This window comes from Myotis brandtii, unplaced genomic scaffold (assembly GCF_000412655.1).
Source record: "Myotis brandtii unplaced genomic scaffold, ASM41265v1 scaffold744, whole genome shotgun sequence".
NCBI lineage: Eukaryota > Metazoa > Chordata > Mammalia > Chiroptera > Vespertilionidae > Myotis > Myotis brandtii.
Window position 1 is genome coordinate 972,755 of NW_005370965.1, and position 16,081 is coordinate 988,835.

The window sequence follows — 16,081 nt, forward strand, 5'->3', positions numbered from 1 at the left end:
CCTGCACATCCTGTCCAACTGACTTTCCAATGGCCTTGGCTTGAGGACACACCTCCCTGTGCTTCTGGCCTTGGGCTCTGGACTGGATGTTGTGTTTTGTTTTGTAATCTGCAGAGAGGGTGGGGGACTCCTTGCTCTGCTGGGTGGGTCTGCTGTGGCCACTGCTGTCTGATGAAAATGAGTCAACAGGAGTGGGAGGCCCTGGAGGCCTTGCAATGGGAAAGAATGGGAAGCCACAGGAGGATTCTAAACAAGGCACAACTCAGATTCATCTTCAAATCTCATTCTGGCTATTATGTGGGAAGCAGCCATTACTCTTGTGTGTTCATTTGCAGGTGAGGAAGGAAAGTAAGTAAGTAAATAAACAAACAGACTGAGCTTTCCAGAGGCAGCAGCTCTTATATGTTCTTCTCTATAGTGGCTGTTCCTATATCATCATCATCTACCACCATGGGACTCCAGCCCAGTGCGAGGCATACAGTAGGAACTTACCAGGGACTCACTGAGTGGAATGGACACAAGTCTAAGTTGTTACCTTGCCCTCCGAAGTCAGCGTCCAGATCACAGAGAAGGTCAGTTTGTCAGTCATGGGATTGAGGCTGCACAGTTCCTCACACAATGCCCTGGGAAGCATGGGGATCACCTGCAAATAGAGAACAGACCTGTGAGCACCTTTCTCCAATCCACAGGAGTTTACACAGCCTTAGAAACATCCCAGACAGCAGAGTTTTGATGAACAGCTTGAGCTTCCAGGGAGAGCTGAAGATGGAGGCAGCTCTTTCCCCCAAAGACTATCAGAAAGACCACACTATCTGATACTTTTCCATGAGCTTCTAAAGTCAAATAGGAATGTGAAATGAAAGGTAAGAATTGGTAGCAGGGAAAAAATACATTAGAGCAATGAAAAACAACTACATTTTACTATATACTAAAACTGAAGCTTTAGACTCTAAAGTTTAGAGTCAAGAATGACTTGTACTTTAGGATATAACTATTTCAGTTGAACTATATACTTACAAACCCAAGGTCTTACTCTTTAAGTCTTTAATTCATTTTGAGTTTGTTTTTATGCATAGTGTAAGTCAGGGGTCTTTTGCACGAGGCTATACAATTTGCCCAACTTTTATTGAAAGAGACTATCCTTTCCCCATTGTGTGTTCTTGGCACCCTTGCCAAAAATTAGTCTTACAGTTTTCAGTGTATAGGTCTTTCATCTCCTTAAGTTTATTCCTAAGTATTTTATTGTTTTTGATGTTAATGTAAGTGGGATTGCTTTCTTTATTTCTATATCACTTCACATCTGTTATGGTGGCTATTATAAAAAAGACAACAGATAGCAAATGTTGGTGAAGATGTAGAGGAAAGGAATCCCTTGTACATTGTTGGTGGGAATGTAAATTGATACAGCTGCTATGGAAAACAGTATGAAGGTTCCTCAAAAAATTAAAAATAGAAATACCATATGATCCAGCAATCCCACTTTTAGGTATATATTAGAAGGAAATGGAACCCATACTTCTAAGAGATATCTGCATTCCCATGTTTGTGGAGAAGCACGGGACTTGGTTGGAATGTCTGTAAGGAGGATTCTCCGAAAGGTCGGGGGCCTCTGGGGAAACCTTGCCAAAGGCAGCAGCCCCTACCTTGACTTTTCCAAACAAGTCAAATCCCCCGGGTGTTTTACTAAGGGATCTGTTTAGTCTTTTAGACTCGACCTTGTAGAAGCATGTGCTTTCTCAAGGATGCTTACCTTGTTGATTGTGTCTAGAGATTAATTTTAGTTCAAGCTGTTATGACAATAAAAGCCAAAGAAGGCAGGCGAACAGGGCTATTTGGTGGTGATAGCCAAGTAGTGCCTTAGCCCTCTCTTTCACAGAAAAGTGTGTCAGAGCTATCCGTTCATCCGTCACTCAGGGTCTGCCGGTCAGCCCCAGCACATGTTCATTTCAGTATTATTCATAATAGCCAAGACATGGAAACAACCCAAGTGTCCACTGATGAATGAATAGATTAAAATATGTGATATACGTGTGTGTGTGTGTGTGTGTGTGTGTGTGTCTCAAATGAATGGCTAAAAAATGTAAACTACATACACACACACACACAGGAATATTATTTGGCTGTTGGAAGGAAATCCTGCCATTTGTGACAACATGGATGAACTTGGAGGGCATAATGCTAAATGAAATAAGTCAGACAGAGAAATACAAGTACTGTATGGTATCATATATATGTTAAATCTTAAAAAAAAAGCCCATTTCATAGAAACAGAAACAGAGAGTAGAATGGTGGTTGCTAGGGGCTGGAGGTGGGGGGTTGGTGGGTAAGATGGGAATAGAGAGATGCTGGTCAAAGGTTACATACTTTTAGTTACAAGATGAATACATTCTGAGGATCTAAGGTACAGCATGGTGACTACAGTTACTAATAAGATACTGTATACTTGAAATTTGCTGAGAGCAGATCTTTTTTTTTTTTTTTTTTGAGAGGTCTTAAGTGTCCTCTCACCATATACACAAAAAGAGGTAATTACATGAGGTGATAGATGTCTTAATTATCTTGACTTGGGCAATCATTTCACAATGTATATGTATATGAAATCATAACACTGTACACTTTAAATACATATAATTACATTTATCAATGATTCTTCAATAAAGTTGGGGACAATAAAAAGAATCTAAGGACTGAGTATAACAGAATTTCATCCAAGTAAAATTACTGAATCAATGCTTTAGTAATTGAAAATAACACAACTGATCAAATCACATGTTGGAACATTAATAGATATTCCAATGAAATATCCCTGAAAGGTTCTTTTTTTTCTTTTTCTGTTTTGTTCGTCAGTGTATTTTGTTCATTGGATTCCACGTATAAGTGAGATCATGTGATACTTGTCTTTCTTTGACTGGCTTATCCTGAAAGGTTCTTAAATACAGGTTCTCCAGATGAACATTGTAGTCTACTAGTCACTCATTTTGCAGTGTTTTAAGCCCAAATTATTTCTTCCCTTTACTGATCTTTCTATCCCTTAACTGATACAATGGTATACCCTCTTTAATTAAAAAATAGATCTCTTCAATTTACTTTCAAATGATGACTTACAGCTATTCTAGAATATTACTTATTTTCTCTAAAATTCCAGAGATGATTTGAATATCTCTACCCGATTTCCTAGAGATATTTCAAACTCTCTCCCTCCTTCCATTGAATCTATTCCTTTTCCCAGTTTTCTGGATTAATGGCATTACCATTCACCCCACCACCCAAACTAAAAACAGAGTATCAATGGCCATTTGTTCAACACACTGCAGACCTACTTGATTTGCAGCGAAGTACAGGTAACATGCTACCCTGTGTGAAGTAACTGGAGTGACAGTAAGAAGGGCAACTATGCACTAGTTGATGTAAAGTTAGCTAGTTAAGTTTCTATGTCAGCAAAGGCAAAACAAACCCCAGTGTTTTCTTATTCTGTGTAAAGTGTCTGTACTTGTATCATTTCAGTACAGTAAATAACCTTGGTATGGAAAAGTACATTCTAGAACTCACAGCCCACATCAGTAACAACTAATTATTCTAAAGGATGCCATATCTTCTTAACACCTATGTACAATCTAATGACCACCTGCAAATGTCTGGTAACAGCTTTTATAAGATAACCACTTTGAAATTTTTTCTCATCATTACTTTTATACCATCTGTTCAGATAACACTATATTTTCTTTAACTTACTAGTATTTAATGAATATTAAAATGTAATCTAAATTTTTTTCTTGTATGTATCAAGTGTTTTACAAAGTAATACATTTTTACTTGCATAAAAATATCGAACAAAATGGAGAAAGTTTCGGTACTATATTGTGCCATGATTGAATTGTAAAGATTTTACATAATTTCAGCCTTTGGACTATGCTATGGACTGAATTGTGTCTCCCATCCCCAATTTCATGTTGAAGCCCTAACCCTCAATTTGACTGTATTTGGAGGTGAGGTCTTTAGGAGGTAATCAAGGTTAAATAAGGTCTTAAGGGTGGATCCCTGATCCTATAGAAAGAGATAAACTCCCCCCTACCCTGCACATACACAAAAGGCCAAGTAAGGACACTGAGCATGGACCCCCTCTGTAATGTCATTGCAACTTCATTGTAAATCTAAAATTATTTTAAAATAAAAGAGTTTATTAAAAAGAAAGCCACTGTTTTTATTAGTAGGTTTCCTAAGTGCCATACATTTAAATATGGAAGAAATTTATGTTAATAAATACAACCAGATCTGTTCAGCTTATGTTATACTTAAAGTACTAGCTAGCTGCCTATGAAAATAGTGTTCAGGTAACACTATAAGCCAGGAAGAGTCCACAGTAGGAACCAAATTGGCTGACATCTTCTTCTGGGACTTCTAGCAACTGGAGCTATGAAAAAATAAATGTGAGTTGTTTAAGTCCCCTCTTTGATATTTTGTATGACAGCCCAAGCTGAGTAAGACAGGCCAAATCGAGTTTGTTGGGGTGGATTCTTGGATTCTTCTTTGGGCTGCATTATCAGATAATTATACCAACTGTATTTGGTAGCAGGCTGCTCACCCTGCTAGTTAGGATTTCTTCTAAGTGTACAAGGCAGTATCTGATTGTGAATCACAAAACTGAGTATTTGAGAATGCAGCACAACTCCTGACTTCATGTATTAGTGCTTGTCAAAAGAAAGTTATTGCAACTAAATGCAATGTGGTACCCTGGACTGGACCTTGGAACAGAAAGAAGGCAATAGTGCAAAAACTGGTGAAATCCAAATACAATATGCGTTTTCATTAATAGTAATGTTCTGATGTCAGCTTTTTACTTATAGCAATCGTACATGGTACTGTGAAGATATTAACCAGATCTGTTCAGGTAACACTATATATCAGAGTTTGGGGTTAAGATTGTATTTGCAAATTGTCTGAAAATCATTAACCAATAGCATGATGTCCAGGTTCATTATCGACACAATGCAGGAAAAAAGAGCAAAGATAGACTTGAGGTTTAATCCTGTACAAGTTGGGCAAGCTAGTCTAGTTCTCTGAGTCTCAGTTTTCTTATTAGTAAAACAATATTGAAGGTGCCCAATAAAAGTCAGCTCCCTGGCCATCCCACGGTCTACTGGGTCTTTGGGCACATGGCTCAGCCTTCCCTCAGTCTTTGCCCTGGTGTTCCCCTCCACACCCCAATCAGAGCCACACTGACTTGCTCACTGTACACCCCTTCACCTGCCAGGCCTGCTCACTGCTCTAGCTCTTGTTCCCTCTTTCTGGAATACCTGTATGGATATTTGGCATCTGGCCAACTTTTGCACATCCTTTAAGATTCAACTCATCACCATTTCTAAAAAGATTATACAGATTCCCCCAGGTGGAGTGTGGACTATGTTCTGTGTACTCCCCCACCCCACCCCCATTCTTTCAAAAAGGACTAGAGGCAGTCCTGAATGCCTGTCACTTACTCCATCCTTCCTGCTCTTCCACAGTACTTCTGTAGCCCTTAACACACTCATCCTAATTGCTTCTTTATGTGCCTCTCCCCGCTACTAGACCATGCAATCTTTAGGAATGAAGAGCAGCTCCTGTTCCCGTCTCTCTATCCAGCACCAGGCACACAGCAGGCACTTCTGGTTGAATGAATGAATGACTTTTGCTCAGGAAATGAATGGCCTGTTTTTTTCTATGTTTACTGTTTACTGCATCAGAGAAGAATTTTATGAAATACATGGCAGACTTCTACTTAAACATCTTTACAAAAGATTTTCACAGGCAGGTAGTAGTTTAAGTATAAGATAAGCTGTTTTGGCTACTCTCCCCTAAAAACAATGGGCACACACAGGGGCTGCCCTGGTTATAGATAAGCACTGCTTGGTCTCCTGTATCTTATACAGAAGATGACATTTTAATATTCACACTGCAATGTGCTGCCAAAGAACCTAAGTGCTCAGGAAGAAGCGAAACATCAAAACTTTTCATGTAGTATAATTATCTTTAAGTTTTAAAGAGTATTCCTTTTAATAAAATTTCTTAGGGCAGAATTCAGATGGAATTCAGAGAAAACAGTCTTTATGTCCACATAGTTTTGTAAATAAATGGTTATTTCTATGTCTTTGAAAGGAAAATGAGTAAACCACAATCACATCTGTGGTTTGGCAAGTCATGCCTTTCATAAATTGGGCCTGACTTCTGCTGAGGTCACTGGGAATGTGCTCTACGACATGAGGCACATGTATCAAGAACAGAGCACAGCAGGGATCCCCCTGGGAGATGGGGCAGGGGAGACTGGCAGCTGCTCCTGATAAGCTGCTTTAAATACAATCCTGTTATTTCAGGGAAGACCTGCCCGGACAACAGCACAGTGCCCCATGCACATTCATCGGCTGCCTGAGATCTGCCCTGGTACCTGGAGAGACTCCGAGGCAGGGGTGGTACATGCAGAACACGATGTGTAACTAGAAAGAGAAGAAAGGTCTCTGCAGGAGTTGAGAAACTGCTAGTTGTCATTAGCATCGTGCAGATGCTTATGCATCCCTGAGATTGTCCGCAGTTGAGTCCTGCCTGTCCTCATTAGCTTCACTACTCAGTATGGACCACGTGGCTATTTCTTTCAAAGTTCTCAAACTTGCTCACTTTCACTGTCCCAAGTCTACAGACCCACAGTTAAGCTTATAATCTGCCTTTCCTGCTTCTGCCATTCACAGCTGAGTGGTGATGGAGGAAATCACTGGACTGTGTCAGGTGCACCACTGAACCAGCCTTAGCTCCCACCCAGTGGAGGCTGGCAGTCTTTCACTTACATTGCTTAGTTCCTTCCTCTATGCCCCTCAGGCTCTATCCCAAAACTTCATTACGCTCCTCAAACCTCCTGCCCAACTGCCTTCTGCCTCATTCTCAGCAGAAAACCTCAACTCTTCTTCACAGAGAAGGTGAGCACGTCAGACTCACCTGTTCCCAAGCATCCTTCCAGCTCTTTCCTTCACCAGTTTCTCCAGACTCCACCCCCTCTAACTTCACCTGAGTGTCTCAGTTCCCTGACACCTCACAAGCGTCCTCCTTGTCTAAAGCCTGGCCTCTGTCTGGGCGTTTGATCCACCCCTCCCGCCAACGCTCTTCTCAATCAGCTACCTGTTCTGCCGGTGTCATATCTTTCCTATAGACCATATACAAGGCCAATTTTAGCAACAATAGACAACACTGACCTCCTCAGTCTAGCTCTCCCCCTCCCTGAGCCCTCCCTTCACTTCTCAAAACAGTTTCGCTTCCTGTTTTCATTTCCAGCTTCCTTTCACATTTCAAGGCAATATGACATTTTAAAATTGCAAAAATTATATGTTCACTGTAGAAATTTTAGGTGACAACAAACCAAAACATGAGAACACAAAAATTCTGAGGCCCCATGCTTTAGAGAATAAACAATGGTAACATGTTGGTACAGAACTTTTGTCTTTTTTCAGTGCACACATAAACAACTATATGTCAGGTAAAATATTACATATTATAGGTCTATGTATATTTTGAAACACAGAACTAGTGGACACTCAGACGCTCCTCTGTATTGGTCTTCATGGGTCTCTTCTCCTTCCCAGGCTCCCTCAATCCTGGTGCTCCTCTCTCTCTCTGGGCTTTGCTTTCCATTCTCTCTCTGCACATTCTCCCCAAGGAGACCCTTTACCCCTGGGTGTGCATGACCACTGATACATGAGTCCCACCTATATCCCCATCTCTAGCCCTGCCTTTCTTCTCCTGGTAGCTCCAGACCCCTCTATTACACTGCCCTTTGCACACCCTGATTTGGACATTCCATGCCCACTTCAACTTTACATGTAGAAGACAAAGGTCAGCATTTTCATCCCTTCACCTGTTCCTGTGTCTATATTTTCTTTCTCAGTTTAGAGCAGCACCTTATCCCAGTTAAATAAGCAAGCAAACAACACACACACACACACACACACACACACACACACACCCCACAACTAGGTATTACCTCGTGATTCCTCCACTCTCCTCTTCCCGCTACATCCCACCAGTATTCAGGTCTGGTAGGTCTTACCTTCTAAATCTCTCTCAAATGAGTCTTTCCCTCTCCATCTCCACTGGTAAAGTGTTGACACCTTTGTCTCTCTTGGGATATTTTCCAATAGTCTCCTAACCGAGCAGCAGAGTTCTGGAGTGGAAATTATTCTAGATGAGATTTCTTTATTAGTCTCCAGATTTCTACATCTTCTTAATAAACTCCACCCAATGATAATCTGCAATCCCACTTCTATTAGGGTACATTGCTTTTACCTTCCCCGACAGTTGATGAGCTAAATTCAGTAATTTGATTTTTTTTATTCATCCTGTTAATAAAGGAGGGCTCTGAGAAGTCTGCGATCAAGCCTGGTCATGGCCCAGGTCACGTGTGGCCCGGGGCTCTCCAGGAGCAATGGGTACAACACTGGGATCCCTCCTCTAAGGAGACAGCAAAGTCACAGTGGAAGCTGAGCTTTCCCATCTGCCTCATCCCACTCTTAGTTGTGTGAGATGGACTGCTAGATTTGGAGGGGAGGCAATTTGGAGGCAAATGTGAAACACTCCGTGCTCAGGATGTCCATTTTAGCCACAGGCTGCAGACATCTATTGCTCTACTTTTCCTGGGCTCCAGCTGGATGCCAGCACATCAGTAGACTCTATGATTCTGTGGAGGGTCACTCAAAGCCTCCAGGGGTCACAACTGAGGGAAAGGGATCTGGTACTGATATTTTTAGCCTCACTGTTCTTCAACCACACGGTTGCTAAGGGGATTGCCTATCTTAATAAAAAAAGATCATGTCACTTCCCTGCTTGCCCTCAAAATGAAGCCCAAGCTCTTTAGCCCACCATTCCAGGCCTCTCTGTAGCTTCATCTCTTGGCACCCCCTGCAACATACACCCCAGCAATTCTAAACTACATACTGTTCCCTGAAAAGTTCCATGCTTTTCCTAGCCTCGGCCTAGAATGCCCTCTCCATACACTTTTGTCTACCTAGAAATTTTCTACTCATAATTTGAAGCACTGCTCAAAAAATCAATAGCTTTATAATACCTTCTTGGCTGTTATGGAAGCTCCTCTCTTACCACCAACCAGGGCAAATAAAACCTCTCTTCTCTACAGTACTTCCTCACCTTGGGAGTACAGGTAGCCCAGTGCATTGTAACTGTTTGTTACATGCTTCCCTCCTAGGACTTCCCAGGGTAAGATAAGCATCTCTGCCATTTTCATAAGCCTGGCACCTGGCACACACTGGAACTTGATAAATGCTAACTGGATGAAGACTAGTAGCACCTCAGGCAGCAGGAAAGGAAAGGGGATTAAAGGGTGCTAAATCTTCTTAAGCATGTTTCAAAGTCAGGATCAAAGTTGGGTCAGGGCAGAGCTTAAAAGCTGGTCATGGATAAAAAGGGACAGTGAAGATAGGATACCGACTTTCTAAGCATTCTGGACTAGAGCTTAAGAGAGCTGAGAGAAATTGATCATTTAGGTAAATACACCACTGCCCAAGGCAGCTGGGTGGGGGTACCAACAAGACTATAAAATCTTATATTAGCCTCAGAGAGCAGAAACATCTGCGAAAGCCACAGCGGTAGGCTGGCCAAGTTCAGCAACGGGTTAGCCAGGACAGCCCTGTGACCAACAGAAAGGGCCACAGAGGGGAAGAATCAATCAGCTAGGCAAAGAGGAACAGGAGGTGACAAGCAGTGACAAGGGGCTACAATAGCTGAAGGAAGCCAGCTGTCAACAACTGGGTTGCCCAGAACTGGGAGGGGCTGTAGAGGGCTCTTCTGTCCCCCTCAGCTCAGGCCACTGCTGGCTCCCAAACTTCCCTCACACCTTCAGTGCCCACTGGCTGTCTGAGCCTGAGAACGTGGTGAATTTTCTCCTGAGGACTTCGAGGTTTTAACAATGAGGTGCACTCAGCTAGCTCCCAACTCGCACACATAAGCAACTTAAAAGACAGAGATAATTCACTTGCCAACCAACATCTCTGTTTAAAGAATTTTCTTTTTCACATCAACACTTCCTTGAATTTCGAATTTGATCAACTCTGTGTTGCACAGTTTGACATTAACAAAACATCAACATTCTGACAACCTGCTGGGGTCAGAAAGGAACATCTTAAAACTCTTTGGACTCCACATTAAGACAGGCTTCCAATCCCAATCTTTGATCTCTATTATAAAGCAGTACCAATAAAATATCGTAGAGATTTATGGGCGAACTTTCATTTGAGCTGTTTCACACCTAAAATAACACAAGTGCTTGGGCCAATAGGCAGAAATTTTTGGTTTAGGTTTCAACTGTTTAGGTTTTCTTTTACTTTTAAAACTCAATTCACTTATTTAAAAGAATTACCTTAAGTTTTACAATTACATTATATTTCTCTCTCAGAGAAGACAGTGGGAAACATTAACTGGGTAGATGGCATGTCCTTCTGAGAAGGACAGGCCCAAGTTAGGGCAAATAGTCCCTAGCCTAACAGATATCTTTTGTTTTGTTTTTAAAAAAGGTGTTATATCTTTTGTTAAAAAAGAAAAAAAAGTGTTTTTTTCAAGGGATTTAAATGGACAATATTTAAATTTATCTTTCCTCCTGAGTAAACCCTAGTGTTAACAAGAATAACCAAATACTTATTTCTGTGAATAACGTCCCAACAAAAAGAATTTCATTTAGAAGGCAGTAGGACAGTATTTGGACCCAGATCTGCTGCCCTGCATGCTGCCCCATCAAGCTTAGATTGCAATCTGACATCAGTCACTCACAGGTCAGTAGCACTGAATGAACACAATTAGTGCCACATTCCTTCCAGGTGGGAAAATAACCGGCACCCCTGCCCCCACCACACATATTCCCTCTCCCATCTGATGGAGTTGGGACAATGATTCTGCCAAGTGAGAGAGCAGAGGATCTGAGGAGGAGGAACACAGCTCATCCAGCTTTTAAGAAGACCTTTATAGGCAAAGTAAAGTGAAAACAGCAGAAGAGTTCCTGGACACAGTCCTTTAAGAAACAAAAACGAGTAGGAAGAAAGGTCAGAGTTGTGGTTCCAAAGAATCCGGAGGCACAGCTGCTGCTGTCCAAGGTTGTAGGCCGGCGCCACTCGCTCCTGCCAAGCTGGGGCAGTGCCGGCAGGCGGCAGGAGCCCGCAGCCATTCAGAGGCACGATGGCCCTTCCTCCACCCAGCTCCTGCTTTCAGAGCTTAGGAGCAGAGTCCCAACAATAAATTCTAGAACTGTGACAATCAGGAAATCAAAGAGAACAGAAAACATGCTTAGTTATTTAACCCAATTTTGTTTCATCATTTTCTAATTTTGAAACAAAATTCCTGGTTACAAAAAGAGAATGCAGCAGTTAGATAAGAGAAAGACACCTGCTTAGAAGAACCTCACATTTTGACAAAAATTCCTAAATATTTGAATTTGAAGATCACAGTTAAGCTTTTCTATGTGGGGAGAACATTTCTTTTATGCACTTTCATGTGGTCTGTAAAGAGATTGCTACTTTTATTTCTCTTTCCATCATAACATTATAGTTTTGTAGATAAAAGTGATTTTGAAGTCTCATCTCCCTTCCCTAAGAGGTCCTGCATTTTCGGGCAGGGGATGTGGATGAGACATCTCCAACCTGAGGCTATAGTAAATGTAGTCCATGCATTGCTAGCACGCGGCTGGGGCACTCAAAGGTCAAATGACATTAGGTTTATTGGACGTGGCAGAGGTATGTTTGAAAGCCCATCTTCCACATGTCACAGATGATGCCCACTAAGGCTGAGGTGGGGATGACCCAATTCTGTGCACCAGAGCAGAGCTACATTAAGTCTTGGGTCTGTGGGAATCATGGGAACTTTCCATGATGGCTGTATTGAAGCAACAGAAGTCCTGGCAGAAGTGGGCTCCACAGCAAAGACAGAGAGGCTGAGAAACCCTTGACACAGTTGACGTCTCTATTTGTAGGAAGCCTTGGTTTCAGACTTGAAAGGAAGTACAGTCATCCCTCAGAATCCATGAGGGACGGGTTTCAGGACAATTCCCACAGATACCAAAATCCGAAAATGCTCAAGTCTCTTATATAAAATGTTGTATGTAGCATTTGCATAGAACCCATGCACAACCTTTAACTCATCTCTAAATTACTTATAATCCCTAATACAATGTAAATGCTATGTAAATAGTTGTTATACTGTATTGTTTGGGGAATAACAAGAAAAAAAGTCTGTACATGTTTAGTACAGACGTAACCATCACAGGGCTAACTACATAGTACATGTCAGCAATAACATAACTGTTTTTCCCCCCGAATGTTTTAAATATGTAGTTGGTTGGATCCAGGGATACAAAATCAGTGGATACAGAGGGCTGACTATATACTATAATAGCTGGGTAGTCTTACAAGCCTTGGGTTCCAGGGTAATTATACATTTGTGATATGGGCACAGATGGTATATCCTTGGCAATAGTGTGATGGGGCCATCTATGAGCATGGACATGAAGTAGTCAGGGACAATTTTCAGAACCTAGGAGAACACTGGCTTCTAAAAAGATGCACTACCACAGTTAGCATTGTCAGGATGATACTCATCCTTCCCTATGGCCAGGGACCAGGCATAACAAGAGCAGGTGGTCTGATTCCTAGGACCCTAGGGGTGTGACATCTCTAGGATTAGCAGCACATGGATCTCTGGTGGCCTGCTCTGCCTGGGTCTAGACAGCATGTCCATAAAAGGGCCAACCCATTCTGGGGAACAGCAAGAAATGGAGGCTCAGGTGGCCAGGAATACACATTTTTCAAGCCCTAGTTTTAAAGGGGTGATAATAAAGAGAGAGGTCAGCAATAACTAAGAGAAGGGAAATGCTGTCCTACAGACATGTCTTAATGCTTGTGCCAAGATGTTCATAAAGATCAGGGCTTTCAAGGGCCTCTTCAGAACCCCTTTGTAGGTGGTTTTCTCAAACCTATAGTTATCCATCTAAATGCTTCTATCTGGGGTAGGCAGCACAGTGAATTTCCCCAGAAGTTAGAGGGGTGGTAGCCAGAACCACAGTGGCCTACCAAGACATGCTGCTTTTGAGGGCAGTGCTTATAGCCTGGCTTTTCCTTTTGCCAGCTGTGTAGGCACACAGGTGTGCTGGCAATGGGAGCTGAAAATCAGATTAGGCAGTGGAGGGAGACTGGGCTGTTGTATCCTCTCCCTAGGTAAAAGGTTCCCAACTCCCATGTACATGTGAGTGGGTGGATGGTGGGAATATACCTCTCACCTTAGTGTATTCAAAGAGAAAACACCAGAAGTCATGTCCTGAGGGCATGGGAGGAGGGAAAGTTCAAGCTAGTATAGGTACCAATCTAAAACTGGACCATAGGATTTAAGGAAGCTAAGGAAGTGAAAGTCGTGATATAACCAAATAAGCAGATGAATGGAGGAGAAAAGAACCTGGAAGAATTCATGAGCTTCAGTAAGGGGGTAGAAATAACTCACATATGGTCTTTTATTCATCACCGCCCCCAAGGGCCAAGAGCAGTGCCGGGAAGACACTGGTGCCCATTGAATACTTGTTAAAGGAGGCCTATAGACTCAGTGCCTCATCAGGAATGGCAGAATCAAGACTAGGCAGATGGTATATCCTTGGCTCCCTTTGCTTTTCCATCTCTGAGAATCCAGGGTATCTTGTAAAGGGCAGGGCAGGAGCAGATGAGCTCCACCCTTTAGAACAGGAGTCAAAACACCCTGGGAGGTGTGGCTCAGTTGGTTGAGTCCAGTGCAACAAAAGGTTGCCAGTTTAAATCCCAGTCAAGGCACATGCCCAGGTTGCAGGCTCAATCCCAGTAGGGTGCCTTCCTCTCTCTCTAAAAATCAATTTTAAAATCTATTTAAAAAATACAAAAAACTTTTTCTTAAAAGACTAGTAGTAAACTTTCATTCCATTCTTCTATAGTATGACCATTTAATAGATATTACATAAGTGAATGGGTATGACTGTGTTACAATAAAAGTTTATAAAAATGGTGGCTGCTGTGGCTGAGTTTGCTGAGCCCTGCTTTGTTTGGAATGATAGTTTGCAAGCAGTTATTTTTCCTCATTTCTTGCTGAAGCTGACTACTTATCTGCATTACTTACGTGGCAGGGCCTGTATGAAGGCTGGAGATGAATATCTGTGTTTTGCCTTCCTATCTCTTTAATTTCGTTCCTCTTGAATATATAAGGGCCTAACAGGAAAACATGCAATAATAGAGGACAAGTATTTTTCCAGGGAAAACTTTTTTTTTAAAAAAAACCTTATTAGATGTGAGAAAAGATGTTCAGACAAGGTTGCTGTTCCTCAGGAATTTTTTGTTTAAAGAGAAATAAAAAAAAATTTAAAAGAAGGGAAGAAGCACATTTTTCAATCCAAGAAACTAGAGACTGATTTTTACCTTCTGAACCAAGTAGACACTCGTAGCTCTCTGAGCAGCCACTTGATCCAATTCGGAGCCCTCAGGGACAAAGTAACTGACGTCGGCGATGTGAACTCCCACTTCATAGGTGTTGCCTGTAAAGGCACAAGAAGGTCCATCAGCCTGGTCTGGAAGGCAACAGCAATCCCTCCCGGAAACTCTTCCCAAGAACGCATGTCACTCTCAGAGGCCACTGGGGGCCCTTTCTAGTGTCAATGGGCACTCCACCTACTCCCATAACTTCACTGTTGTTACTCGATGAGATTTTTATCCTGAACAAACATTAACCATTTTCACAATATGTTTCCCACTTCTCTCTTTTAAAAAAAATATTTTTACTGATTTCAGAGAGGAAAGGAGATGGAGAGAGAGATGGAAACATCAATGATGAGAGAGAATCATTGATCAGCTGCCTCCTGCATGTCCCACATTGGGAATCAAGTCCGCAACCTAGGCATATGCTCTGACCAGGAACTGAACTGTGACCTACTGGTTCATAGTTAAATACTCAACCACTGAGCCATGACAGCTGGGTGTGTTTCCCATTTCTAAAGGCTTCTTGTCTTTGACAAAACATCAGTAGAATTGCAAAGGAAGACTCATTTTAGATGATGAACAAGTCCTTTAGGTCAGTAGAAGCAAGTTGGTCCCCAAATCCCGCAGACTCTGTCTCTGAAAGCTCTGCCGTCCTGTCCATCTGACAAGAGCCTGCTTTCAGTCCCACAGGTGGCCTTCCTCCCTTGACGCAGGCAGCCTCTTACCCAACCTTCCATACTGTTTCTAGTCATCTTCATAACCATGGATCTGGTGATGCCACTCCCTAGCCTGCTACTCTTGTTCTTGCATGGTCTCACCCAATCTACCACACCAGCCTTATGACCTTAACCTCCACACGCTCTATACGCAGCTGTCATGGCAAATTTCTTCCCATTCCCAGAACGTATCTTACTCCATCCCACTCAGATGCTGGCCCGGCTTGTGCTTTTTTTACACTTGAGATAACTCAACAGGACTTGCCTATCAAGATCCTTCTTACCTTATAAGGGCTAACTGAAGAGTATCCCAGAACAAGAAGATTCTCTGCCCTGTTTCCTCCAGCTGCACTGTTAAAACACCCAACCCATAACTGAAGATGCTTGCCATGACCGTTCTTCAGAGGTCTCATCTCTACCAGATATCACAGCATATCTGCACTGGGTTACTCCAATGTCTGTCGCTCTCCCTACAGTGTAAGCTCCGGAAAGGAAGGGCATTTGGTGTAAAGTTTACTTTTGTAGGCCCAGTGCCTAGAAGAATGCCTGACACACGGTAGGCACTCAGCAATACCTGTTGAGTGAATAAATCAATAATTGGTTTGCCAGTTGCCTTTTCCCTTTTGGCAAAAGACCCTACTTGTTTTCCTTTTAGAACTGCCCTTTCCCTTACTGGTGGAGCTGTTTTTCAACAGGCACTGCCTTCCCTATCAGTTCCACCAGAGATGGTCAGATGATTCAGGCGAATGGAATTTCATCTAAAGCTGGGCTGGGGACCAGTGAGGTTATGCATTTAAGATTTACTCTTGAAAATCCTATAAATCATCTATCAAATGTAGTATATGTAATTACACATACAAACACATT

The 16,081-nt window shown here is 42.2% G+C and overlaps 1 protein-coding gene across 3 annotated transcripts in view; it reads right to left on the bottom strand.

Moving 5' to 3' along the window:
• The window catches only part of DIS3L2 (DIS3 like 3'-5' exoribonuclease 2), a 303,483-nt gene that overhangs the window by 83,161 nt on the left and 204,241 nt on the right, over window positions 1–16,081 (bottom strand). For all 3 annotated transcript variants that reach the window (XM_005882957.2, XM_014530601.1, XM_014530602.1), the window contains 2 exons: window positions 14,442–14,557; window positions 536–643 (listed from right to left, as the gene is read on the bottom strand). In XM_005882957.2, coding sequence (XP_005883019.1) covers window positions 536–643; window positions 14,442–14,557 — 224 coding nt within the window. The remainder of the gene's footprint in view (window positions 1–535; window positions 644–14,441; window positions 14,558–16,081) is intronic.